Raw genomic sequence first — 26,794 nt, forward strand, 5'->3', positions numbered from 1 at the left:
AACAATAGTTGTGGTTTATTTTCCTTCTTCTAGTGCCTGCCACACTCTTAGATTAGGTACTGGAATATATCTACAATTAAAAATGAACAAATCAACACATTCTTTGCACAAGGAATGCTTTAATAATTATCCAAATATAACAACTTCTTCATTGTGGTCCTCTTGGTTTGCAAATGAGAGTCAGAACCAGAGGCCTGGGCCCAGACAGGTACAAGGAGGAAGCCCGAGAAAACCATTTATTCCTGGGGGCTATGGTCAGGTTTATTGGTAAATGGGAAGGAAAGAAAATAACCTGAAGCAGAGGCAAGAGGAAGGAGAAATGAATTCCTGAGTGAGAAGAGGAGCTCTGGAATGACTCTACGGCAGCCCTGTGTCCTGTCTCATCCCGAGAAACATCCTGTCATCCAGTAGGAGAGTGGCCGGCCTGCACAGTGCAACCTCCATGCTACCCTGTGGAAAGAAAACAGATTGGTTCTTGTTTTTACCACTCAGTAAGCTCCTTCTGCACCTACATGACCCAGATCTTAGAGCAGTGCTCAGAATCCCCTTCATTCCTAGCTCTCTGCTTTGTCCCCCCTGGCCCTCTGATTCTTCCCTTAAATTTCCCCTATCTGTGGTCTTTGTCCTCTACTTCCCCCACCCGATATGCTTCCACATTTTCAAATCCTTCTCTTCCTCTGAAGTAGGAGAGCACCATTGTAGAAGGATGAAAGATACTAAATAAATTAAAAGGTAAATAAATAAATAATCAATCTCAGGTGCAACCATTGACTCTTCCTCCAGAACAGGTCAGCCCTCATAGCCATCAGTGTCCCTTGTGCGTGGTGTTTCTAGAGTAGGCAAGGCACTTAACTCCCTCCATCCTCACAGACGCCTGGAGGCCAGTTGTAGTCAACTGGCCAGTTGTATATACAGCCAGTTGTATTCTGTGTATATCTGGTTTGAAGCTCAGAAAAGTAAAGTAAACATCCTAATGTCCACCGTCGTGGACAAATGCTGACAGGGGCATTTACATTTACAGAAAATGTTGCTGCCAATTAGCGAGAGGGGACCCTGTGGCAACCATGAAGGTATAGCTCAATTGCTCCCAGGCCTCCAGCTGATGGAACCAAGCAGGGATCTGCATCCAAACTGAACCAATCAGGTTCTTTATCCCAGGCACTTGGACAGGGACTAAGCCTAGGCAGTCTCTGTTGCTGCTCAGGACATTAGCCCATCCACTTGGGGCAGCCAGAGTCTGTGCTGTGGAATGTGGAGCAGAGAATGCTGCTCTCTACCAAGAAAGTAGTGAAGCAAATGCACCAGGAGGCAGAAACTTGCCAGGAAAAGCTGGCTGACACTTTCCAGCTCTGCTTCCATTACCTTCTGAGGTCTAGCCGCACCTGTGTAAGCTCAGTGAGACACCTTGTGCCCTCAGGATACAGCTCCCTCAACTCACTTGAGTTACTTTGTTACTGCATCCAAAAGAGTTTTATTTATTTATTTTTTAAAGATCTATTTTTTTTAAAAGATTTTATTTATTCATGTGAGACACACAGAGAGAGACAGAAACATGGGCAGAGGGAGAAGCAGGCTCCCTGATGTGGGATTCGATCCCAGGCCCTGGGGGATCACCACCTGAGCTGAAGGCAGATGATCAACCACTGAGCCACCCAGGCACCCAAATATTTATTTATTTATTTATTTATTTATTTATTTATTTATTTATTTATTTAGAGACAGAGAGAGAGAGAGCGAGCACCCTAACGGGGTGAGGGCCAGAGGGAGAGGGGGAAATCCCAAGCAGACTCTGTGCTGGTGTGGAGCCTGACATGGGGCTTGAATCATGACTGTGAGATCATGACTTGAGTGGAAATCAAGAGTTGGACGCTCAACTGACTGAGCCATCCAGACGCCCCCTCTAAAATAATTTTAGTACATCAGAGAAAGACCCAGATCCTGGGTATTGTAAGTCAGAGTTCCAAGCCCTGCCACTCTCCCACATTTTTCTAGGCTATAAAGGGGTCTAGTCCTTGCCTACTGTGCCTTTCTCTGTCACTACAACCTTCCCAGTGCTCTGGCTGCTAACTTAGTCCCACAGTGTTCTCCTCACCAGTTCTTCATACCCCCTGCTCCAGAGACAATCTTTTTTTTGCACAGCTGATGGCTGAGAGAAGATTGAGGCTCAGTACATCTGGAAGGGAGAGAGAGAGAGAGAGAGAGAGAGAGAGCGAGCACACCTGTGAGAACAGAGGACTAAGACTGAGGCAAGCTCTCTCTCCTTGGCTTGTCCCTGCGCTGGCATGTACCCCCCAGGGGCTGAGTATTTCCAGATTAGGCAAAGCCTCCCTCCCAGAGGCCTATTTAGACATCCCCACAATGGGGATAGGGAGTGGCCTGGGTTCTGGCAGGAGGCACAGGACAACTGTTTACCCCCATACTTCCTAGTCAGGGTAGATGGTAGTTCATGCCACGTTTGAGGGTTTCTAGGGAAAGGAGATGTCAAAACAGGCAGCATAGAGACCAAGGTATATCTTGCCTGATCAGGGAGGCTCTTCAGATGAAGAGTCTCGGGATATGAATCAGAGTATGAAAGAGGAGAGAAGGTCCAAGTCATGGACCTATGGAGCCTCCTGGAGCGGCTCTGAGGTGGGCAGTTTGCACTTGGCCTTTAATCAGACATTGGCCAAAGTTTTTACTTGATGGTTAGAGTGGAGCCTTCAGGGCCACCAGCCTGGAATTCGGCACTGGTTCTATGAGTCTCAGTTTGCTCATCTGAAAAGTGGGCATAATAGTTTCCATCACATGAAACACTGGGTAAAATGGGCTCTGCAGGTAAAATGGTTAGTATATAACACACTCTCAAGAAATGTTGGCTGCTGCTGTTGCTCCTGCTCTGCTATTAACTATGCAGAGCTTTTCTAGAACCCGTACACCAAAGAATATGCTAAGTGGATGGGCACTACAGCCACTTGTCAAGTCCTCTGCTCAGCAAAAACATTCCTGGACTCCATGGGCAGTCCCTCTGGGGACATTCCCAGGCCTTGCATAGGAATAGAAGTCTTGTGAGTAGAGCTTCCCCACCCTGGAGCCCTGGCCAGACCTTGACAGTCCTCGTGGCAAATGTTTTCTGAGTGACTCCTGTCATCATTGCACCAGTAATGGCTGTTGATCTGGAAGCTGCCGTCTGCGTTTTCATTTCCCTTCGATATGTTGAATCTGCTTTCCACAAAAGCCAGACATAGCCCTTCAAACAGGGAGAAGAGGGTTTTTAGAAGAGGGTTTTATGTTTTTAAAAGAGTGTTTTTTTTTGTTTGTTTGTTTTTAGGGTTATTGAGCTGAAGGAGGAGGGAGATGGAGAGAGGGAGATCAGGAAGCGGAAGAAAGACAAGAGGATAGGCACTTTTACGGAGGGATATTGAAGGTAGACAGGCATTCAATTTTCAAAGAAGTGAGACTATAAATGGCAAGCAAAGACAATGGGTCTCTTTGGGGCCCTTTACAATTACTGTCAAACAGCCAATCCCTTTGGGCCTGGTACCAGAACTTAGAGGGGATGTGTATCCAAAAAGCCCAGGAAATTATAAATTATAAATGTTAACAAATGGGCCTGGGTGCCTCCTGAATGTCTAGATACTCTGGGGGAACTTGGCTCTCTCAGTTCAAGGGCAATCAAAATGGTCAAAACTTAACGATCCAGCACCTACAAAAAGAGGAAGCAATTCAAAAGCCTCCAAACCCACCTAGCCATCAGCTTCCCCAGGATCCACTCACCTACACTCTTCCCGACATGTAACATCACGTCTAGTACTGTGTTCCCTGTGTTCAGTACTGGGACTAACCTGCAATCAGCTCTGGCTGGGAGGAGCTCCGGGTGAGGGTCGTCTCTAAATGCCAGGAAAACCTTCATGGGCATGGGTCTGTGACCACAGCCAACCCCACATAGTGCAACCCCCTGGGTTTCTACAGATTACAGTCCAAAAGGCAGTGATAAGCTTCCAGTGTCCCAGGCTGAATGAGTAGCCATCCCTCACCTTCCAGGTATTTGGATGATAAGGTACCATTGCAGCAGCCAACACAAGTAACATAATATGAATGCTAGAAACACAATCCTTGAGGACAGGTGCAGGAGAGCAGACATTCAGGAAAACCTCTTGAACCACGGGACATAGATCTCTACTCCTCCACACTTACTTACCATCTGAGGCCCTGTACCAATGGAGCTACTCAGTAACTACCCGGCTCTGAAAAAGCACCTGGATTGGCTGTTGGGGGGCAGCAGGTGGGGCTGGCAAGAGACTGCACTAAGTTTTCAGATCAGATGGGGACCGCATTAAGGGAAGAATGGGCACAGAGCTGAGAGGAAGAGATGGGGGCATGGAGGCCTCATTTTAAGAAGATTGGGTTGGGGTGGTAGGAACTGGGGCGGCAAGAGTCGGGGGCAGTTTAGCAAAGATGAAGTGTTCTCAGGATGGCTGCAGGTGGAAAGAAAGCATGTGGTGGGCTGGGAAGTGAGGGCTTGAGTCGGTGTGGACAAGAAGATGCATCGAAGACTTGGGATAGGGCAGAGATCAGAGCTATCAAGAAGGGGGTGAGCTCAACAGGGCATCCGCTTGGATGGCAGGCATTGAATAAGGGTGGGTGGAGGTGGGTGTTAGGGCTGAGCAGACCTTCCGGGACTGGGATAAGAAAGCTGGGTCAGAAAAGGGGAAAGCCATAGCGGTGGGGCTCAGGGGAGGTTGGCGTGGAGCACCGGGATTGCCACAGGGGTTGAGGGGTGAGGATGTGATGCCTCAGAGGGCGGAGGAGGGATGTGTCTGCGCTCGGGGTTGGAACTGGACTCCCAGGGGGTCAAGAGTGTGGCTGCATTTACGCGACGCCAGGGGCGAGGGGGTGGGGGTACGTGCTGGGCTCGGGTCCCCGTCGGGAGAAGATGGAGGGGGCGGTCAGCAGGGGCTGTGCGGGCTGAAGGCTCGGCTCCGAGGGGGTAGGGCGCGGGCTTACAACGGGGAAGGCAAAGGGTTCTGAAGCAGGACAGCGCAAAGGCGACCAGGGGTCGGGACCACGGAACGCGCCCGCCGCCCGTTCGCATCTCGACCCCGCCCCCCTCCCCCCTCCTCCCCCTGACCCCGGACTCACCAGAGCGAGCGGGGAGGGGGCGGGGTCGCTCCTGGCCGCTGCAGCCTCTCAGCCTCCGACCCGACGCTCCGGCCTCTCCGCCACCGACACCCGGAAAGTGCGCTCGAGGCCCTGACTCCATCCCGGGGGCTGGGAGCTCGGCCCCGCCCCCGGCCCGCGGAGCCAATGGCGGGGCGGGAGGAGCCGCGGGGCGGGGCCAACGTTCCTGAAGCCTGGGAAGCCTTGAACAAAGGCCAACAGAGTTTTCAGCAGCTCCTGACCACTGCCCTAGTAAGACCCCAGTCCCCCTTAAAGTGCCTGCCCGTGAAACTCAAGGCTGTCTAAAGAATTTGCTGCTTATTCCAGCCACCACCTGAAGATAGGGCCCCTGTTTCCCAGCTTCTGTGAGAGAGTAGGAGTCTAGCTTTGGTAGGTGCCAGTTAGCAAGTCCAGAAGTTTCCATATGGGCTAACCCCCTTCCTGCCTTTTGTAATCTTTCACTTCTGACTATGGAGCCCCTACTCATTCCCTTCCCTAGTCCCTCAATCTCCCTGTGCAATACTCAGTCACCTCTGTACTTACCCCAGTTGAGTTCCGTTCACGATGAACCCTCTACCCTGAGCCACTGCAATATTCTATTACTATGGAAATCTTCTGGACAACTTTAAGTAGTGCCTGGTTTGTTTTTTTATGACAGGGAAGATGTTCAGGATCAGTTTTTAAATTTAATTTGCTTATTTTTCAGGATCAGCCTTTATATAAGCATCCCAAGGATGTTTGAGTTTAGAGGTCCAAAGGCCACATTTTTTAAAAAAAGATTTTATTTATTTATTCATGTGAGAGAGAGAGAGAGGCAGAGCACAGGCAGAGGGAGAAGCAGGCTTCATGCAGGAAGCCCGATGTGGGACTCAATCCCCGGACTCCAGGATCACACCCTTGGCTGAAGGCAGTCGCTCAACCTCTGAGCCACCCAGGGATCCCCATAAGGCCACATTTTTAGAAACTCTGTTTCCCTATGGGCACCGTTTCCTCTGGCAGCCCTTTTGAATGGGGGCTATGTTTTCTCAGATACCTCACTGCCATTAGTCCATGCAGCTTTCATTCCAGTGAGAACATTCTGGAGGCCAACCTAAGAATCAACTCCAAGTGCTTCTCCAGTCACCTCTGGGGATGACTGCATGTGATTGGTATCCAGTATCTGGTACCTTAACCTGCTGCCCAGCTAAAATGACACCTTTTGTGTTTCTGACTTAGCTAGCTCTCCACCATGTTACTACTCCATGTAGACAACACCTTCCTTTTAGAAAGACTTTAACACCCACCCATTTGTTAGATAGTATTGGTTGGCTCTTGCTACCCACTTCTATCCCTTTCTTTGCAGGTGCTAGAAGCCCACAAACCACATTTCACAGATTCCCTTGACAGCAGAGTTCTGCCAACAAAATGTACCTGTGTGAAATCTAGGAGGTGAAAAGGAGGTGGAAACCATTCTTTCCTCCTCTGCAGCAGCAGATGTGCAGGCTACATATTGGGACTGCATGTTGCCAGTCAAGGCTTGGGACCATGGAGTGCTGCAGTGACTTCAGCAGTGGGTTCCCGAAGTGTACTGCCTTTTGAGTGGCAGCAGCAGCTTTGAATGTATGGAAAGTAGCTGTGGTAAAGTAACCTGACATTCACCACTGCTAGCCCCACAGTGGTGAGCATCCATTCCTTGTAAGACATTATGACCAGAGCTGATACCAAGGGATGGATGCTTAACCATCTGAGCCACCCTGGCATCCCAGAAGTGGAGGGAGTTGTGCTTCTTCCACAGATTGCACTTCATTATCTGTGTTGGTTGAGGAAGGCAGTAGTAGGTTTGGTGGTGGGTGGCTTTGGGAGAGAGCCTGGTAGCACACATCTGACCCTCAGTGGAGTCAGGAGAGGCCAGTAGGGTGGTCCATGAGAATGGGTAAGTGGCACCACCAATATATTTTCTGAAATAAAGGCATGAGGAGGGCAGTCTTGGGTAATTACCACCCTCACACATTTTTCTTTACCCTAGCCTTCCAGCCCCTCCCTGCTAGCTATCCAAGGGTTGGGATTTTTTTTTTTTAAGGAAAAGAAACAAAATACCCCAATGTGAATTATCTATAGCTTGTAAGAATGAAGAACCCCCTTTGCCAAGACGGGGCACATATTTTGTGCATGAGTTTGAGCGCTTGGGAAGAAAAAGAGGCCTTAGCCCTACTGTGGAGCTAGGCTCAGTGATCCAAATATTCTGGTAACGCTAAAAATCTGAAAGGAGGGGCCAGAAACAGATGATCTTCTATGGGCAGGTCAAGCATGCTGTGAATAACTTGTATTTGGTGAACCAGGGGAGAGAGCACCAGAATAAACTGCCAATTGATTTAATAGTCTGTACACCTGGAGATATGTTTTCCGGTCTTCAGACACTGATTTTATTGGGGAAATGAGGGGTAGATATCCTTTTCATCATTGCATCCACTGCCTCTTGTGGAAGTACAGACTCCCACGAGGGATTCTAGCTTCAGGCCTGTTCCTTTCTCCCATGGCCCCTGTTACCTGTATATACCTGTTTATTTCCATTTTAATTTCTTACCACATGGCTAGAATTGATTATTAATTTATACATTTTTAATATGAGAAAAATAAGTATTTTACAAGCAATGCTGAGAAGCCAATATCAGAAAATAAACTTTATGGTGGGAATGTGAACTAGTTCAGCCACTCTGGAAAACTGTGTGGAGGATCCTCAAAGAGTTAAAAATAGATCTGCCCTATGATCCAGCAATTGCACTGCTGGGGATTTACCCCAAAGATACAGATGCAATGAAACGCCGGGACGCCTGCACCCCGATGTTTCTAGCAGCAATGTCCACAATAGCCAAAGTGTGGAAGGAGCCTCGGTGTCCATCAAAAGATGAATGGATAAAGAAGATGTGGTCTATGTATACAATGGAATATTACTCAGCCATTAGAAACGACAAATACCCACCATTTGCTTCAACGTGGATGGAACTGGAGGGTATTATGCTGAGTGAAGTAAGTCAGTCGGAGAAGGACAAACATTATATGGTCTCATTCATTTGGGGAATATAAATAATAGTGAAAGGGAATAAAGGGGAAAGGAGAAAAAAATGAGTGGGAAGTATCAGAAAGGGAGACAGAACATAAGAAACTCCTAACTCTGGGAAACGAACTAGGGGCGGTAGAAGGGGAGGTGGGCAGGCTGTGGGGGTGACTGGGTGACGGGCACTGACGGGGGCACTTGATGGGATGAGCCCTGGGTTTTATTCTATATGTTGACAAATTGAACACCAATAAAAAAATAAATTTTTTAATAAAAATAAAAAGAAAATAAACTTTAGACAGCCTGAGGCAGGACAAGGTCACTTGAGGATGATGACATGCGGAGTTCGGAGTTCACTGTCGCTCTCCTCACCCAGGTCTTCAGCAGCTGAATTTGTAGCCTGAGGCTTCTCTGCTGGCGCATCACCTTTCTCTCTGCAAAAAAAGAAGAATGCCTTTAACTCTGTAAAGGAACAATTAAACTTTTCATAATTAACTCATTTTAGAAAAGAAGTATAAATTGTCCCCAATCAGGTACCCTGGTTCCTTGTTGAAAATCTCATCCTCATCAGAAGAATCCCTGTCGTGTAGCTTCTGTGCCATGTTTTTCTTCCGTGTGGCATTGAGAGGTCTGTACATGTCCCAAAGCCACAGTGGCCGCCTTCTCCAGAAAAAACCCTCCTAGAAAACAGAAAGGACATAGTTAGTTCTGCATTTCCCCTGCTCTCTCCAGCCATGGGACTTTATCTTCCTCAGATTTACCTGACTCTCCCGTTGGATTGAACATCTCTTATGCAGCAGAGACTTAAAGAAGAGCCTTGGAGGAAACACATATGCAGACAATTAGTGATTCACGCCATTTCCCATGCCTCTCTTAATGTGTATCTCTGGTCCTATTAGGACATCTCAGTCCATAATCACAGGAAGCAAAATCATGACAGACCTGGGATCCTGAAAACAATCCCATGCATGCTACACTTCCAGAATTTTCCCATGTCTGTCTATAATGGCCCCACAATTTCTCTGGGGAGGCCTTTGTATGTGGCTTGGCATTGAGTATAGGCAAGATTTTCATCCTGCTCACCTGGGCCCTTGGCCAAGTACCCTCGTGCAGTGAACAAACTGTGCAACTATAACACAGAAGCACCTTACTCTCTCCAGAAGCAGTTTACTTTGGTCCCCTTTGGACTTTGTCTCATAGGCATCATTCGCTGGGGAGGAGAGAGAGGTGTTTCTATTTTCCTAGCTGCTGTATCCTACAAGTTGATTCACACCAAATAAATGCACGAGTCCAAGCAACAAAGTTACCTAACTCACTGACTTTCTCACTGCAGGCTGTGGCTAATGAGTGAGTGAGGAAGGTCACAGCCAGCACTAAAACACAAAATATTATTTTTGAATACAAACAATATAGAAAAAATCAGAATGTATACTACGTTTGTCTTAGAAACTGCTTATGTTGGCACGCCCAGGTGGCTCAGCAGTTTAGTAATGCCTTTGGCTCAGGGCGTGCGTGGTCCCGGTCTGGGGATCGACTCCACATTAGGCTCCATGAGAGGACAATTACCTTAACCCTGCTTAATCCCACGTTGTGAAAATAGTTTATGAACACAGATATTTCTGGTGAATATTTTAAGGCAGAAACCTACTTGTATTAGTAAATATATATATATAATTATCTTTTAAACTACCTGGCACAGTACCAGAGAGGACTTCAGTTAAAAATTTTCTGAAGTTGGGGTGCCTGGATGGTTCAGTGATTGTCTGCCTTTGGCTCAGGTCATGATCCTGGGGTCCTGGGATTGAGTCCCACATCGGGCTCCTCACAGGGAGCCTGCTTCCTCCTCTGCTTATGTCTCTGCCTCTCTCTCTGTGTCTCTCATGAATAAATAAGGTTTTTAAAAAAATATATTTGGTTTTTTTGCTTGTTTAACTAATTCTCAGACTACCTATCATCCTCTTCATGTTTTGTTGTATCTATCTAGAATTCAATGTATGCTTTCAAGATTAAGTTTTGAAAAATAAAAGAAAATGTGGGACTTATAAAGATTAAAAAATTTTTCTATCATAAAATAACACAGTTAAAATAAAGAAACTACATTTAAAAATCAGTTCCTAATACGGTGGCTTGGTTAAAACTCTAATGAAATAAATCAAAATGTTAACTCTCAAATTGCTCATTAACTCACCTTTGAAAGACTTTAGACCATCCAACAATCTATCTTGAAAGATCTTCCCAGAAGCTACAATGCAAAGCACACTCTATATCAGATAAAATGTCATATACATGGTCAGAAAAATGATACATACATTCCATAATTTCAGGGAGAGTTTTCATTTACTGATTAAATATGTTATTTCATCCTCTAGTAAAAATATAAAAAAAGGAGACTATGTGAGAACTTTCAAGGGAGAATTATGCGATTCTAAACAGCTGACAGAACTGTTAACAGACTCTCTACACTGATATTTCTTTCTTCTTTGATCTCTAATTCTTCTAAAAAATCTCTCCAGATCACATTTCTTCATATTCTTTCCTGTGGTTTTGTCCTTGGCTAGAGGTCATGACATTAAATTTATTTTGCCCCTGATGGCCTGGATTAAAATGAACAGGAGGGTATCCATATAACTTAAGACATACCTTTTCTAATTACTTTAAATAAATGTATTCTTAAAGCTAAAAGAGAACTTTAAAAAACTTTTAAAAACTTCTCCCATCATACCATAAAGCTAAGTATTCTAGATGGCAATTAAGGTATCTTTATGGCTCACCATCAACTGGAAGTTTGTTTAGCAGTCTCTTTTGTTCTTTATCTGGTAGCTCAATACATATATTGCTCACAAAATCTGGCAGATATTGCACATTAATCTTTCGTCCTTTGAAAATATGAAATGTGATCATTCAATAATTTTATAGAATAATTATTTCAAATAATTTAATGATATTACACATGTTTCTTCTTAATTTGTGGAAGTTCAAAGATACAATAAGATATATACATCTATATCTATACAGAATTAAGAAGGATCATATATCAAATTTAAAGATAAAGATACTGAAAAGTATGATTTCCTAACTGGACAAGGAGTGAAAGTAGAAGAGAATAAATTTTATCTGAATAACTATCTGGTTATCAACATCAATTCATTTACACACCTTACCAGAGTATTATGCATTTAAAAATTTTTTTCTAAAATGTTATTTGCTCTTGGGCAGCCCCGGTGGCGCAGCAGTTTAGCACCGCCTGCAGCCCGGAGTGTGATCCTGGAGACCTGGGATCAAGTCCCACGTCGGGCTCCCTGCATGGAGCCTGCTTCTCCCTCTGCCTGTGTCTATGCATCTCTCTCTCTCTGTGTCTCTCATGAATAAATAAATAAAACATCTTTTAAAAAATAAATAAAAAAATAAAATGTTATTTGCTCTAATACTGACAATAAAAAAGCTTTATCTTGTTGCTTGATATATCCTGATTTGGGAATCTAGTGTTAATTAATAAATATTGTTAGTCTAAAAACTCCAGAAAGTTTAGAAGTTGTTGGTAAGTTATAGATTTGGTTACTATATAAAAAGGCAAATTATGGGACATGAGCAGCAAATATTATTAGAAAAGGTTGAAAGCTAATATTTACAAATCAGTAATAAAATAGTAGAAAATATTTAAAACTAAACTACTACATAAAGCCTGAGGATCTTGGTTTTATATAATTTCCTACTGACCTGCAGAAGCTTTCAATCCATCAAACAACGTTTTCATTATAATTCTCCCATATGCTGTAAGAAGAAAAAAAAACAGGATGATAAAAATAAAAAAATAAAAAAATATATAAAATAAAAAAAGAGATAGACTGTGAGACAAAAAATAAAGTTATTATTTGCAATATTAAGTAATACTCATCTGTTAAAGGGGCCAAAAGAATACCAATGGTAGGATTGTCCCCATGGTGAATACAGACAGAATACTATGCATGTCTGTCCCCAAAACAAAGTCAAGGCATCAGATGAGAGTGATAGTTCAAGTTTCAGATCATCAGTGTTTTGCTATTACAATACACAAAAATGTATTAATGATTAAAAGATGATAAAAGTGATTCATTTGCTCTCAGAGGGAAGAGTGTCATGGACAACACATTCACCACAAAATTCTTCAAGGAATGTTGGTGGCTGCCATTATTCCAAGGGTCTGGGATGTCAGATGGCTGACTACCACCTGCAGGAGACGACTGTCAGCAAAACCTGTAACCTTTTTTCTTCCCCTTCCTACTTTTCCTTCTTGTCTCTTTTTCTAAGGACTGATAGGAAGAGAAAGTAAAAAAGCTTCTTGGTCAATATACTATGCTTCTTTTCTAAAATTGTTGTTGCTACTGTTGTTGCTAACTGGTCTTTGGGAAAGAACATTTTATAGAAAATAACTTAATTCATGTAATAAAATTATACTAAAGATCACTCCAAAATCCTTTGTATCATCGTTGGGCAAATTTCCAGGAAAAAACGGCCTATGATATTCTCTAGTTTGTTGTATAAATTAGATTTCAAATCCATTCAAGAGACAATGGATTCCTTGCAATGCTGTAACATGGGCGATTATGTAAAAGTACTGTGTGGTGAATGTAATAAAATAAAAAAATCTCAATAAAAATGTAAACATGATTCAAAATCTGGTAGTAAAAATTTTTGTGTTGATATTTGTGTTGACATTTAGCAGACTTTTCTGCTAATCATGGTTCTTAAATACCTTTTATAGACTTCACACCATCCAACAATGTGTTCTGATACACTTTTCCAGCAGCTATTAAAAAAAAAAAAAACAGAAAAAGCACAATTTATATCCGAAGGAAGAGAACATGGACAGTTACAGAGCTACTGGAAAACTTGGGTAATTCTAGAAAGAAAGTCTTTTACTCTTTCCTTAGGAAATCTGTTCCATCTTTCCATCAAGTAAAAATTATTTTGGGAAAAAGAAAATAGTCTTGGTGACAAAAATGTATATAGTGTTCAGCAACCAAGAAGACTGATGGGAAGACTCCCATCAGAAAAAAAAATCACTACATCTTTATGTTCCTTCTCTCTTTTTTTCTTTTTCCTAATCTCTCACTGCCCTCAGTTTCCTTCTTTTTCTTCCCTTCCTTTCCTTTAGGCTGCTCAGGAACAGGAATGGGTAGCAATATTATGATCTGCATCAACTCTGATGGCAAAATTCTCAGTTGATAAACTTGGTGACTCCTAGATTGAATCTATATGTCAGTGAACTTATCTTTTTTTCTAATCATTTCAGTACCTTATAGAAGAAATAAAGAGGCAATATTCTAGAAATGCTTACAATGACCCCCAAAACCCAGCTCCCCAGAAAAGCTACTCTGGCACTCATATGGCTCACTGTTGATTGGCACTGTTTGTTGCAGCTTCACAAATTCTTTCTCACTGAGCTCGATCCCCATGTTTCCCAGAATTTTCAGCAGATCACTGACATCAATCTTTTTTCCTTTCAAAAGACAGGAACATCAGTGCTTGAAAAAATGATCACCTTCAACTTGGAAGTAATGAATGGGCAAAATGAGACACATACAACTACATAGAATTACCGGGAAACCACAAACAAAATACAGGTCCTTAATGTCATAAAAGGAACACTCTCAGGGTGCCTGGGGGACTCAGTTGGTTAAGCATCTGCCTTCAGCTCAGGTCATGATCTTGGAGTCCTGGGATTGAACCCTGCATATGGCTTCCTGCTCAGCAGGGAGTCTGCTTTTCCCTCTCCCCCATCCCTCCACACTACCTGTACTCCATCTCTCTCTTTCTCTAAAATAAATATATAATCCCTTTCACTATTTCTTATAAGAGAAAGGATGGGAACTGAGTAGGAAAAATTAGAGAGGGAGAGAAACCATGAGAGACTCCTAACTCTGGGAAATGAACAAAGGATTATGGAAGCAGTGTTTGTCGGGGGGGTTGGAGTAACTGGGTGAGGAGGGCATTTGATGGGATGAGCACTGGGTATTACTGTATGTTGGCAAATCGAACTTCAATAAAAACAAAACAATAAATAAATAAGTGAAATCTTTAAAAAAAGAGAATACTCTTAGCAATGGATTTGTGTACATCTAATGCAGCAGAGGATAAGTTTGCCTTTGAGATTGGCTAGCAAATTTGAATAATGGAATCAATAATTCTGGCAGGGGAACTCAGAATTGTGGGAAGATTATAAATTATATGATTTTTCTCTATATATGCCTGTCAAGGTATGGGGTTATCTGAATATTGGTGAGGTAAATGATATTATTGTCTTATTAAAAAAAAATTCTGTCAAATTTCTTACCAAAATACAGAATTTTAATTGTGTGTTAAGAATTTAAGTTGTTGGGGATCCCTGGGTGGCGCAGCGGTTTGGCGCCTGCCTTTGGCCCAGGGCGCGATCCTGGAGACCCGGGATCGAATCCCACATCGGGCTCCCGGTGCATGGAGCCTGCTTCTCCCTCTGCCTGTGTCTCTACCTCTCTCTCTCTCTGTAACTATCATAAATAAATAAAAATTAAAAAAAAAAAAAGAATTTAAGTTGTTGGGATCCCTGGGTGGCTCAGCAGTTTAGCGCCCACCTTTGGTCCATGGTGCGATCCTGGAGTTCCGGGATCGAGTCCCGCGTCGGGCTCCCGGCATGGAGCCTGCTTCTCCCTCCTCCTGTGTCTCTGCCTCTCTCTCTCTCTCTCTCTCTCTATGTCTATCATGGATAAATAAAATGAATAAATCTTTAAAAAAATTTAAGTTGTTTAAATAAATGCAGTATAGGACTCTGAAAGTAAGTATTTGATGAAACATAGTATAAAGACAAAATGTAACAGTTTGGATAAGTTGAAAAAATATATATTTTTTAATATTTTTAAAGATTTTATTTATTTATTTATTCTTGATAGACATAGAGAGAGAGAGAGAAGGGCAGAAACACAGGCAGGGGGAGAAGCAGGCTCCATGCCAGGAGCCGGATACGGGACTCGATACCGGGACTCCAGGATTATGCCCCGGGTCAAATGCAGGCGCTAAACCGCTGAGCCACCCAGGGATCCCCTGAAAAGATATTTTTTAAATGGTACTTTTTTATCTTTTTATTTTAATTTCAGTCAGTTAACATGTAGTGTAATATTAGACTCGTGAAAAATATAGTGATTCAACACTTTCATGTAACACCCGAGGCTCATCACAATAAGTGCACTCCTTAGCCCCCATCAATGTGTTCTCTATAGTTAAGAGTCTGTTTTGGGGGGATCCCTGGGTGGCTCAGCAGTTTAGCGTCTGCCTTTGGCTCAGGGCGTGATCCTGGAGTCCCAGGATCGAGTCCCACATCCGGCTCCCTGTGTGGAGCCTGCTTCTCCCTCTGCTTGTGTCTCTGCCTCTCTCTGTCTCTCTCTCTCTCTCTCTCCTTCTCTGTGTTTCTCATGAATAAATAAATAAAATCTTTTTAAAAAAGAGTCTGTTTTTTGGTTTGCCTCTCTGTTCTTTTTCCCCCTATCATTTTATTTTTTTTGTTTTTTTTCCCCCTATCATTTTAAAAATAAAATAGTACAATTTTACAGTAACTTGCCACTCACTAGAAAAAGCTTTCAATGCATCCATTAACTTTTTCATTTAACCTTTCCATTATCTGTTAAGAAACACATGTAAGTCAAACACAGATATAACACTGACACTCATTAGCAATATGAAATTAAAAAATAAAGCAATATATGTATACTCTAATATTTTATCCTATATTCATCCCTACCATGAGCCAGAAGTTCTAAAATATTACTAGAGCTTTGATTCATTGAACTGTAGCAAATTAAACCTCTGGCAGTTAAGGATGAGATATAAAATTATTCACCATATTCCATAGAGTCAGCTTCATGACTCCTATGCATTTGAAAACTCTACTGTTTACACCAAGCATAAGGAACAGGATTTACAATTTGTGTGTTACATATCAATATTTGCATTTAGCTGTTACAATTGATCTTCCTGTGTAATAAGCTAATACTGTGTAATGAGCTAATAAGCTAATAACCTGACTTTTCTTTTTTTTATTTTTATTTTTTTATTGGAGTTCAATTTGCCAACATATAGCATAACACCCAGTGCTCATCCTGCCAAGTGCCCCCTTCAGCCCATCACCCAATCACCCCAACCCCCGCCCACCTCCCCCACTTCCACTACCCCTTGTTCATTTCCCAGAATTAGGGGTCTCTCATGTTTTGTCACCCTCTCTGATATTTTCATTCATTTTCTCTCCTTTCCCTTTATTCCCCCTCACTAATTTTTATATTCCCCAAATGAATGAGACCATATAATGTTTGTCCTTTTCCAATTGACTTATTTCACTCAGCATAATACTCTCCATGTCCATCCATGTCAAAGCAAATGGTGGGTATTTGTCGTTTCTAATGGCTTGAGTTATACTCCATTGTATACATATACCACATCTTTATCCATTCATCTTTCGATGGACACCGAGGCTCCTTCCACAGTTTGGCTATTGTGGACATTGCTGCTATAAACATTGGGGTGCAGGGGTCCCGGCGTTTCATTGCATCTGTATCTTTGGGGTAAATCCCCAGCAGTGCAATTGTTGTGTTGTAGGGCAGATCTATATTTAACTCTTTGAGGAACCGCCACACAGTTTTCCAGAGTGGTTGCACCAGTTCACATTCCCACCAACAGTGCAAGAGGGTTCCCCTTTCTCCACATCCTCTCCAACATTTGTTTCCTGTCGTGTTAATTTTCCCCATTCTCACGGGTGTGAGGTGGTATCTCATTGTGGTTTTGATTTCTATTTCCCTGATGGCAAGGTATGCGGAGCATTTCCTCATGTGCTTGTTGGCCATGTCCATGTCTTTCTCTGTGGGATTTCTGTTCATGTCTTTTGCCCATTTCATGAATGGATTGTTGGTTTCTTTGCTGTTGAGTTTAAGAAGTTCTTTATAGATCTTGGATACTAGCCCTTTATCTGATAGGTCATTTGAAAATATTTTCTCCCATTCTGTAGGTTGTCTTTTAGTTTTGTTGACTGTTTCTTTTGCTGTGCAGAAGTTTTTTATCTTGATGAAGTCCCAATAATTCATTTTTGCTTTTGTTTCTCTTGCCTTCATGGATGTATCTTGCAAGAAGTTGCTGTGGCCAAGTTCAAAAAGGGTGTTGCCTGTGTTCTCCTCTAGGATTTTGATGGAATCTTGTCTCACATTTAGATCTTTCATCCATTTTGAGTTTATCTTTGTGTATGGTGTAAGAGAATGGTCTAGTGTCATTCTTCTGCATGTGGATCTGACTTTTCTTTGACACAGAGTTTCTTACTCCTTTATTCTATGTAAGTAAATTAATAATCACTTCAGTGATTAGCTTGAGATAATTTTTTTAAAAATGTAGAGATTCTGTATATTTTTAAATCAATATTTAAAGACATTAACATGAAAGGATATTACAAAGATAGAATTAACTCAGAAATTTGGGATACTATAGGATCTCAGATTTATTTTTCTTTATTAGACAAAAAACAACTAAGTCATTGCATTTGCATAGAATATTTTTTGTCTAATTGTAGATGACAATATTTAAATAGAAGCTTCATATTATTTTTCTTCTTTATTTTCTTCTAAAAGTATACAGCAGGCCATTATACATTTTTTAAAAAATTTGTTGAGATATAATTTGGGCACTGAGGGGAGCACTTGATGGGATGAGCACTGGGTGTTATGCTATATGTTGGCAAACTGAACTCCAATAAAAAAAAAACTATACAAAAAAGAGATATAATTCACATACCAAATAATTCACTCATTTAAAGTATATAAATGCACATTTTTGAGATATGCACAGAATCCTGCAACTATCACCATGATCTAATTTTAGAACATTTTCATCATCCCGAAAAGAAACCTCATTAGGAAAAAAAGAAATCTCATACTATAGTTTGTAACTCTCACCTACTGCCCCAACCTCAATCCAAGGCAATCACTAATTTATGTATCAGGGGAAATGTCAGGAACTATTAAGGGTCAATATATTATATGAGGAGATAGTTTCTGAAATCCAAACAGAAATATTAATATGCAGTAATACAGATCTGCCTATCCTGGACATTTCATATAAATGGAATAATATAATATGTGGCCTTTTGTGACTTGCTTCTCTCACTTAGCATAATATTTTCATTGATCCACTACATTTCGGCCCTTATTCACCTTTAGTTATATTTCAGAGTTTGTTTCTAATTCATTAAGGGGGATGCCTGAGAATATGGCCTTTAGATCATGGAATCTCAAATAGGGAATGGGACATTATACAGCGTCATAAAAAGGCAAACTTCTATATATCGTAGCCTGAATGTTTGAAGAGCCCTGACTGGGAAAGTGAATGAGTGCTATTATATGGCTATGGAATGTTAATAATCTCAAGTTAATAATCTCCCACGTTTTCTCTTTTATTTTTGTATTTTTCTGCAATAATATCCTTCCGGAGTGTTTTTCATGCTATTTTACACCCAAATACTTGTCTTTTCCATCACTTTTTATAGTCCAAATAATAGGACTTATCTATGTTTTCAGTGTTTCTTTGGATCCAAAATTTATTCGTTTTTTTTTTTAATTTATTTTTTATTGGTGTTCAATTTACTAACATACAGAATAACACCCAGTGCCCGTCACCCATTCACTCCCACCCCCCGCCCTCCTCCCCTTCCACCACCCCTAGTTCGTTTCCCAGAGTTAGCAGTCTTTACGTTCTGTCTCCCTTTCTGACACTTCCCACACATTTCTTCTCCCTTCCCTTATATTCCCTTTCACTATTATTTATATTCCCCAAATGAATGAGAACATATAATGTTTGTCCTTCTCCGACTGACTGACTTCACTCAGCATAATACCCTCCAGTTCCATCCACGTTGAAGCAAATGGTGGGTATTTGTCATTTCTAATAGCTGAGTAATATTCCATTGTATACATAAACCACATCTTCTTTATCCATTCATCTTTCGTTGGACACCGAGGCTCCTTCCACAGTTTGGCTATCGTGGCCATTGCTGCTATAAACATCGGGGTGCAGGTGTCCCGGCGTTTCATTGCATTTGTATCTTTGGGGTAAATCCCCAATAGTGCAATTGCTGGGTCCTAGGGCAGGTCTATTTTTAACTCTTTGAGGAACCTCCACACAGTTTTCCAGAGTGGCTGCACCAGTTCACATTCCCACCAACAGTGCAAGAGGGTTCCCTTTTCTCCGCATCCTCTCCAACATTTGTTGTTTCCTGCCTTGTTAATTTTCCCCATTCTCACTGGTGTGAGGTGGTATCTCATTGTAGTTTTGATTTGTATTTCCCTGATGGCAAGTGATGCAGAGCATTTTCCCATGTGCATGTTGGCCATGTCTATGTCTTCCTCTGTGAGATTTCTGTTCATGTCTTTTGTCCATTTCATGATTGAATTGTTTGTTTCTTTGGTGTTGAGTTTAATAAGTTCTTTATAGATCTTGGATACTAGCCCTTTATCTGATACGTCATTTGCAAATATCTTCTCCCATTCTGTAGGTTGTCTTTGAGTTTTGTTGACTGTATCCTTTGCTGTGCAAAAGCTTCTTATCTTGATGAAGTCCCAATAGTTCATTTTTGCTTTTGTTTCTTTTGCCTTCGTGGATGTATCTTGCAAGAAGTCACTATGGCCGAGTTCAAAAAGGGTGTTGCCTGTGTTCTTCTCTAGGATTTTGATGGAATCTTGTCTCACATTTAGATCTTTCATCCATTTTGAGTTTATCTTTGTGTATGGTGAAAGAGAGTGGTCTAGTTTCATTCTTCTGCATGTGGATGTCCAATTTTCCCAGCACCATTTATTGAAGAGACTGTCTTTCTTCCAATGGATAGTCTTTCCTCCTTTATCGAATATTAGTTGCCCATAAAGTTCAGGGTCCACTTCTGGATTCTCTATTCTGTTCCACTGATCTATGTGTCTGTTTTTATGCCAGTACCACACTGTCTTGATGACCACAGCTTTGTAGTACAACCTGAAATCTGGCATTGTGATGCCCCCAGATATGGTTTTCTTTTTTAAAATTCCCCTGGCTATTCGGGGTCTTTTCTGATTCCACACAAATCTTAAAATAATTTGTTCTAACTCTCTGAAGAAAGTCCATGGTATTTTGATAGGGATTGCATTAAACGTGTATATTGCCCTGGGTAACATTGACATTTTCACAATATTAATTCTGCCAATCCATGAGCATGGAATATTTTTCCATCTCTTTGTGTCTTCCTCAATTTCTTTCAGAAGTGTTCTATAGTTTTGAGGGTATAGATCCTTTACATCTTTGGTTAGGTTTATTCCTAGGTATCTTATGCTTTTGGGTGCAATTGTAAATGGGATGGACTCCTTAATTTCTCTTTCTTCAGTCTCATTGTTAGTGTATAGAAATGCCACTGACTTCTGGGCATTGATTTTGCATCCTGCCACGCTACCGAATTGCTGTATGAGTTCTAGCAATCTTGGGGTGGAGACTTTTGGGTTTTCTATGTAGAGTATCATGTCATCGGCGAAGAGGGAGAGTTTGACTTCTTCTTTGCCAATTTGAATGCCTTTAATGTCTTTTTGTTGTCTGATTGCTGAGGCTAGGACTTCCAGTACTATGTTGAACAGCAGTGGTGAGAGTGGACATCCCTGTCTTGTTCCTGATCTTAGGGGAAAGGCTCCCAGTGCTTCCCCATTGAGAATGATATTTGCTGTGGGCTTTTCATAGATGGCTTTTAAGATGTCGAGGAATGTTCCCTCTATCCCTACACTCTGAAGAGTTTTGATCAGGAATGGATGCTGTATTTTGTCAAATGCTTTCTCTGAATCCAATGAGAGGATCATATGGTTCTTGGTTTTTCTCTTGCTGATATGATGAATCACATTGATTGTTTTACGGGTGTTGAACCAGCCTTGTGTCCCAGGGATAAGTCCTACTTGGTCAGGGTGAATAATTTTCTTAATGTACTGTTGGATCCTATTGGCCAGTATCTTGTTGAGAATTTTTGCATCCATGTTCATCAGGGATATTGGTCTGTAATTCTCCTTTTTGGTGGGGTCTTTGTCTGGTTTTGGAATTAAGGTGATGCTGGCTTCATAGAACGAATTTGGAAGTACTCCATCTGTTTCTATCTTTCCAAACAGCTTTAGGAGAATAGGTATGGTTTCTTCTTTAAACGTTTGATAAAATTCCCCTGGGAAGCCATCTGGCCCTGGACTCTTGTGTCTTGGGAGGTTTTTGATGACTGCTTCAATTTCCTCCCTGGTTGTTGGCCTGTTCAGGTTTTCTATTTCTTCCTGTTCCAGTTTTGGTAGTTTGTGGCTTTCCAGGAATGCGTCCATTTCTTCTAGATTGCCTAATTTATTGGCGTATAGCTGTTCATAATATGTTTTTAAAATCGTTTGTATTTCCTTGGTGTTGGTAGTGATCTCTCCTTTCTCATTCATGATTTTATTAATTTGAGTCCTCTCTCTCTTCTTTTTAATAAGGCTGGCTAATGGTTTATCTATCTTATTAATTCTTTCAAAGAACCAACTCCAGGTTCTGTTGATCTGTTCCACAGTTCTTCTGGTCTTGATTTCGTTGAGTTCTGCTCGAATCTTTATTAACTCCCTTCTTCTCTTGGGTGTAGGATCTATTTGCTGTTTTTTCTCTAGCTCCTTTATGTGTAAGGTTAGCTTTTGTATTTGAGTTCTTTCCAGTTTTTGAATGGATGCTTGTATTGCGATGTATTTCCCCCTTAGGACTGCTTTTGCTGCATCCCAAAGATTTTGAACAGTTGTATCTTCATTCTCATTAGTTTCCATGAATCTTTTTAATTCTTCCTTAATTTCCTGGTTGACCCTTTTATCTTTTAGCAGGATGGTCCTTAACCTCCACATGTTTGAGGTCCTTCCAAACTTCTTGTTGTGATTTAGTTCTAATTTCAAGGCATTATGGTCCGAGAATATGCAGGGGACAATCCCAATCTTTTGGTATCGGTTCAGACCCGATTTGTGACCCAATATGTGGTCTATTCTGGAGAAAGTTCCATGTGCGCTTGAGAAGAATGTGTATTCAGTTGAGTTTGGATGTAAAGTTCTGTAGATATCTGTGAAATCCATCTGGTCCAGTGTATCATTTAAAGCTCTCGTTTCTTTGGAGATGTTGTGCTTAGAAGACCTATCGAGTATAGAAAGAGCTAGATTGAAGTCACCAAGTATAAGTGTATTATTATCTAAGTATTTCTTCACTTTGGTTAATAATTGATTGATATATTTGGCAGCTCCCACATTCGGGGCATATATATTGAGGATTGTTAAGTCCTCTTGTTGAATAGATCCTTTAAGTATGATATAGTGTCCCTCTTCATCTCTCACTACAGTCTTTGGGGTAAATTTTAGTTTATCTGATATAAGGATGGCTACCCCTGCTTTCTTTTGAGGACCATTCGAATGGTAAATGGTTCTCCAACCTTTTATTTTCAGGCTGTAGGTGTTCTTCTGTCTAAAATGAGTCTCTTGTAGACAGCAAATAGATGGGTCCTGCTTTTTTATCCAGTCTGAAACCCTGCGCCTTTTGATGGGGTCATTAAGCCCGTTCACGTTCAGAGTTACTATTTAGAGATATGAGTTTAGTGTCATCATGATATCTATTCAGTCTTTGTTTTTGTGGACTGTTCCACTGAACTTCTTCTTAAAGGGGAATTTTAAGAGTCCCCCTTAAAATTTCTTGCAGAGCTGGTTGGAGGTCACATATTCTTTCAGTTGCTGCCTGTCTTGGAAGCTCTTTATCTCTCCTTCCATTTTGAATGAGAGCCTTGCTGGATAAAGTATTCTTGGTTGCATGTTCTTGTCATTTAGGACCCTGAATATATCCTGCCAGCCCTTTCTGGCCTGCCAGGTCTCTGTGGAGAGGTCTGCTGTTACCCTAATACTCCTCCCCATAAAAGTCAGGGATTTCTTGTCTCTTGCTGCTTTAAGGATCTTCTCCTTATCTTTGGAATTTGCAAGCTTCACAATTAAATGTCGAGGTGTTGAACGGTTTTTATTGATTTTAGGGGGGGATCCCTCTATTTCCTGGATCTGAATGCCTGTTTCCCTTCCCAGATTAGGAAAGTTTTCAGCTAGAATTTGTTCAAATACATATTCTGGCCCTCTGTCCCTTTCGGCGCCCTCGGGAACCCCAATTAAACGTAGGTTTTTCTTCCTCAGGTTGTCGTTTATTTCCCTTAATCTATCCTCAAGGTCTTTTAATTGTCTGTCTCTTTTTTTCTCAGTTTCCCTCTTTGCTATCAACTTGTCTTCTATGTCACTCACTCGTTCTTCCACCTCGTTAACCCTCGTCGTTAGGACTTCTAGTTTGGATTGCATGTCATTCAATTGATTTTTAATTTCTGCCTGATTAGCTCTAAATTCTGCAGTCATGAAGTCTCTTGAGTCCTTTATGCTTTTTTCTAGAGCCACCAGTAGCTGTATAATAGTGCTTCTGAATTGGCTTTCTGACATTGAATTGTAATCCAGATTTTGTAACTCTGTGGGAGAGAGGACTGTTTCTGATTCTTTCTTTTGAGGTGAGGTTTTCCTTCTAGTCATTTTGCTCAGTGCAGAGTGGCCAAAAGCAAGTTGTATTGGGAAAAAGAGAAAAAGAGAGGAAAGAAAGAAGGAAAGAAAAGAGAAAGAGAAAAAAAAGGGGAAGAAAAAAAGAACGAAAAAAAAAAGAAGAAAAAGAAAGGAGAAAAAAAGGGGGTGGGGGAAGGAAACAAAAAGCAAAACAAAACAAAAACAAAAACAAAACAAAAAAAAGAACCACCGGGGAGTATCTTCTGATTCTGTGTACTTTAAGTCCCTTGGCTTCTCCTGGAAGTTGTCCGTCTAGCTGGTGTTCTGGGGGAGGGGCCTGTTGTGCTGATTTTCAGGTGTTAGCAGTTGGGGGAGCTGCTGTGCCCCTGCCTGGTGCAGGGCTCAGTGGGGGTTGTTTACCCCGTGAGGCCGCAGGAGGAACAGCCCCAGTGGCGGGGCAGCTCTGGAAACCTGGATTCAGCTCCGGAGCTCTCCGTCTGCAGGGCCTGGAGGCTCTGGGGCGGGGCCGCTGATCTGCTCAGCTCGGGGCAGGAGCGTCCTCGCTGTCCTGGGCCCTCCCGGCCTCTGCCTGTCCCGGGGGAGGCGGGATCCTGGGCTGTGTCCCGGCGCCCTGTGCTCCGGAGCCTGCGCTGGTGGATTCGCGCTCCTGCCCCGCAGCCCCCTCCGCGGAGCTGCCGCCCGAGCCCCTCCGAGCTGCTCCTGGAACCGCGCAGGCCCCTCCGCACGGAGCCTCTTCCTCTGCCCGAGCCCACCGAGCTGCTCCTGCCCCGCAGCCCCCTCCGCGGAGCCGCCGCCCGAGCCCTCCGAGCTGCTCCGGGTCCCCCCGTGCGCGCTGCAGCCCTTAGGGAGCTCGGCGCACTCTCCTGGGCGCGCAGTTGCTGTTACTGTCCCGGGGAGCCTGAGGGCATCCCCGCCCTCCTGGGTCCTGCTCCACCTCCCTGCGAGCCCCTTTCCCCCCGGGAAGGTCGGTGCAGCTCCTGCTCCTCCGGGATGGGGCTCTCCTGTCCTGGGGACACTCGCCCCGGCCTCAGCCCGGCTCCTCGCGGGGCCCCTCCCCCTTGGAGGCCTTTGTTCCTTTATTTCTTTTTCCCCGTCTTCCTACCTTGATAGATGCGCGAACTCTTCTCACTGTAGCATTCCAGCTGGTCTCTCTTTAAATCTCAGGCCGAATTCATAGATTTTCAGGATAATTTGAAGGTTTTCTAGGTAGTTTGGTCTAGACAGGTGATTTGGAGACCCTGCTCTTCCGCCATCTTGCTCCTCCCCCCCCTGGATCCAAAATTTAAAAGGTTCATGATACATGTTAATAAAATGACAAGAAAGAATATTGCCTTATTTTCTTTCTGAGCTCATTTCTAAATTTTTAATTTTTTTTTTACTGGCAAGTAAAGTTTTTCAGAGGCAAGTTTATAGAAGCTCACACCTCCACGTCGAAGCAAATGGTGGGTATTTGTCGTTTCTAATGGCTTGAGTTATACTCCATTGTATACATATACCACATCTTTATCCATTCATCTTTCGATGGACACCGAGGCTCCTTCCACAGTTTGGCTATTGTGGACATTGCTGCTATAAACATTGGGGTGCAGGGGTCCCGGCGTTTCATTGCATCTGTATCTTTGGGGTAAATCCCCAGCAGTGCAATTGTTGTGTTGTAGGGCAGATCTATATTTAACTCTTTGAGGAACCGCCACACAGTTTTCCAGAGTGGCTGCACCAGTTCACATTCCCACCAACAGTGCAAGAGGGTTCCCCTTTCTCCACATCCTCTCCAACATTTGTTTCCTGTCGTATTAATTTTCCCCATTCTCACTGGTGTGAGGTGGTATCTCATTGTGGTTTTGACTTGTATTTCGCTGATGGCAAGTGATGTGGAGCATTTTCTCATGTGCTTGTTGGCCATGTCTATGTCTTCCTCTGTGGGATTTCTGTTCATGTCTTTTGTCCATTTCATGATTGGATTGTTGGTTTCTTTGCTGTTGAGTTTAAGAAGTTCTTTATAGATCTTGGATACTAGCCCTTTATCTGATAGGTCATTTGCAAATATCTTCTCCCATTCTGTAGGTTGTCTTTTAGTTTTGTTGACTGTTTCTTTTGCTGTGCAAAAGCTTCTTATCTTGATGAAGTCCCAATAGTTCATTTTTGCTTTTGTTTCTTTTGCCTTCATGGATGTATCTTGCAAGAAGGTGCTGTGGCCAAGTTCTAAAAGGGTGTTGCCTGTGTTTTCCTCTAGGATTTTGATGGAATCTTGTCTCACATTTAGATCCATTTTGAGTTTATCTTTGTGTATGGTGCAAGAGAGTGGTCTAGTTCATTCTTCTGCATGTGGATGTCTAATTTTCCCAGCACCGTTTATTGAAGAGACTGTCTTTTTTCCAGTGGATAGTCTTTCCTCCTTTGTCGAATATTAGTTGACCATAAAGTTGAGGGTCCACTTCTGGATTCTCTATTCCGTTCCATTGATCTATGTGTCTGATGGTATTATGCTGAGTGAAATAAGTCAATCGGAGAAGGACAAACATTATATGGTCTCATTCACTTGGAGAATATAAAAAATAGTGAAAGGGAATAAAGGGGAAAGGAGAAAAAATGAGTGGGAAATATCAGAAAGGGAGACAGAACATGAGAGACTCCTAACTCTTGGAAATGAACTAGGGGTGGTGGAAGGGGAGTTGGGCAGGGGGTGGGGTGACTGGGTGACGGGCACTGAGGGGGGGGCATTTCATGAGATGAGCACTTGGTGTTATTCTATATGTTGGCAAATTGAACACCAATAAAAAATAAATTTATAAAAAAATAGAGGAGAAAGTGCAGATGAGAATTTATTTTGAATTTTTAATTCTTATTTTAAAGTTTCACAAGTTTGAAACTGAGTGGGGAAAAATTAGAGAGGAAGACAAACCATGAGAGACTCCTAACTCTGGGAAACAAAGAAAAGGTTGCGGAAGGGGAACGGGGAAGGGGTGACTGTGAGATGGGCACTAAGGAGGGCACATGATGGGATGAGCACTGGGTAATATACTTTATGTTAGCAAATTGAATTTAAATTTAAAAA

At 42.3% G+C, this 26,794-nt stretch overlaps 2 protein-coding genes and 1 long non-coding RNA gene across 6 annotated transcripts in view; 1 reads left to right on the forward strand and 2 right to left on the reverse strand.

Moving 5' to 3' along the window:
- Window positions 1-99: 99 nt before the first annotated feature.
- LOC140607047 (lysozyme-like protein 6) lies at window positions 100-5,092 on the reverse strand. Its single transcript, XM_072781366.1, has 4 exons — window positions 4,984-5,092; window positions 3,083-3,226; window positions 2,106-2,173; window positions 100-450 (listed from the first exon to the last, which is right to left on the reverse strand). The coding sequence occupies exons 1-4, from the start codon at window positions 5,069-5,071 to the stop codon at window positions 358-360; spliced, it is 393 nt and encodes a 130-aa protein (XP_072637467.1). The 5' UTR covers window positions 5,072-5,092; the 3' UTR covers window positions 100-357.
- A 111-nt stretch (window positions 5,093-5,203) lies between these two features.
- LOC140607048 (uncharacterized) lies at window positions 5,204-8,829 on the forward strand. Its single transcript, XR_012009208.1, has 2 exons — window positions 5,204-5,526; window positions 6,479-8,829. It is a non-coding gene; the product is annotated as an uncharacterized lncRNA (long non-coding RNA).
- The window catches only part of LOC140607042 (uncharacterized), a 134,911-nt gene continuing 115,829 nt past the window's right edge, over window positions 7,713-26,794 (reverse strand). For all 4 annotated transcript variants that reach the window (XM_072781358.1, XM_072781357.1, XM_072781354.1 and 1 more), the window contains 7 exons: window positions 12,903-12,956; window positions 11,888-11,941; window positions 10,942-11,046; window positions 10,359-10,412; window positions 8,932-8,986; window positions 8,708-8,850; window positions 7,713-8,604 (listed from right to left, as the gene is read on the reverse strand). In XM_072781358.1, the coding sequence (XP_072637459.1) occupies window positions 8,465-8,604; window positions 8,708-8,850; window positions 8,932-8,986; window positions 10,359-10,412; window positions 10,942-11,046; window positions 11,888-11,941; window positions 12,903-12,956 (605 nt within the window). In that variant the 3' untranslated portion in view covers window positions 7,713-8,464. The remainder of the gene's footprint in view (window positions 8,605-8,707; window positions 8,851-8,931; window positions 8,987-10,358; window positions 10,413-10,941; window positions 11,047-11,887; window positions 11,942-12,902; window positions 12,957-26,794) is intronic.

The sequence above is a fragment of the Canis lupus genome, chromosome 16 (genome assembly GCF_048164855.1).
Source record: "Canis lupus baileyi chromosome 16, mCanLup2.hap1, whole genome shotgun sequence".
NCBI classification, from domain to species: Eukaryota; Metazoa; Chordata; class Mammalia; order Carnivora; family Canidae; genus Canis; species Canis lupus.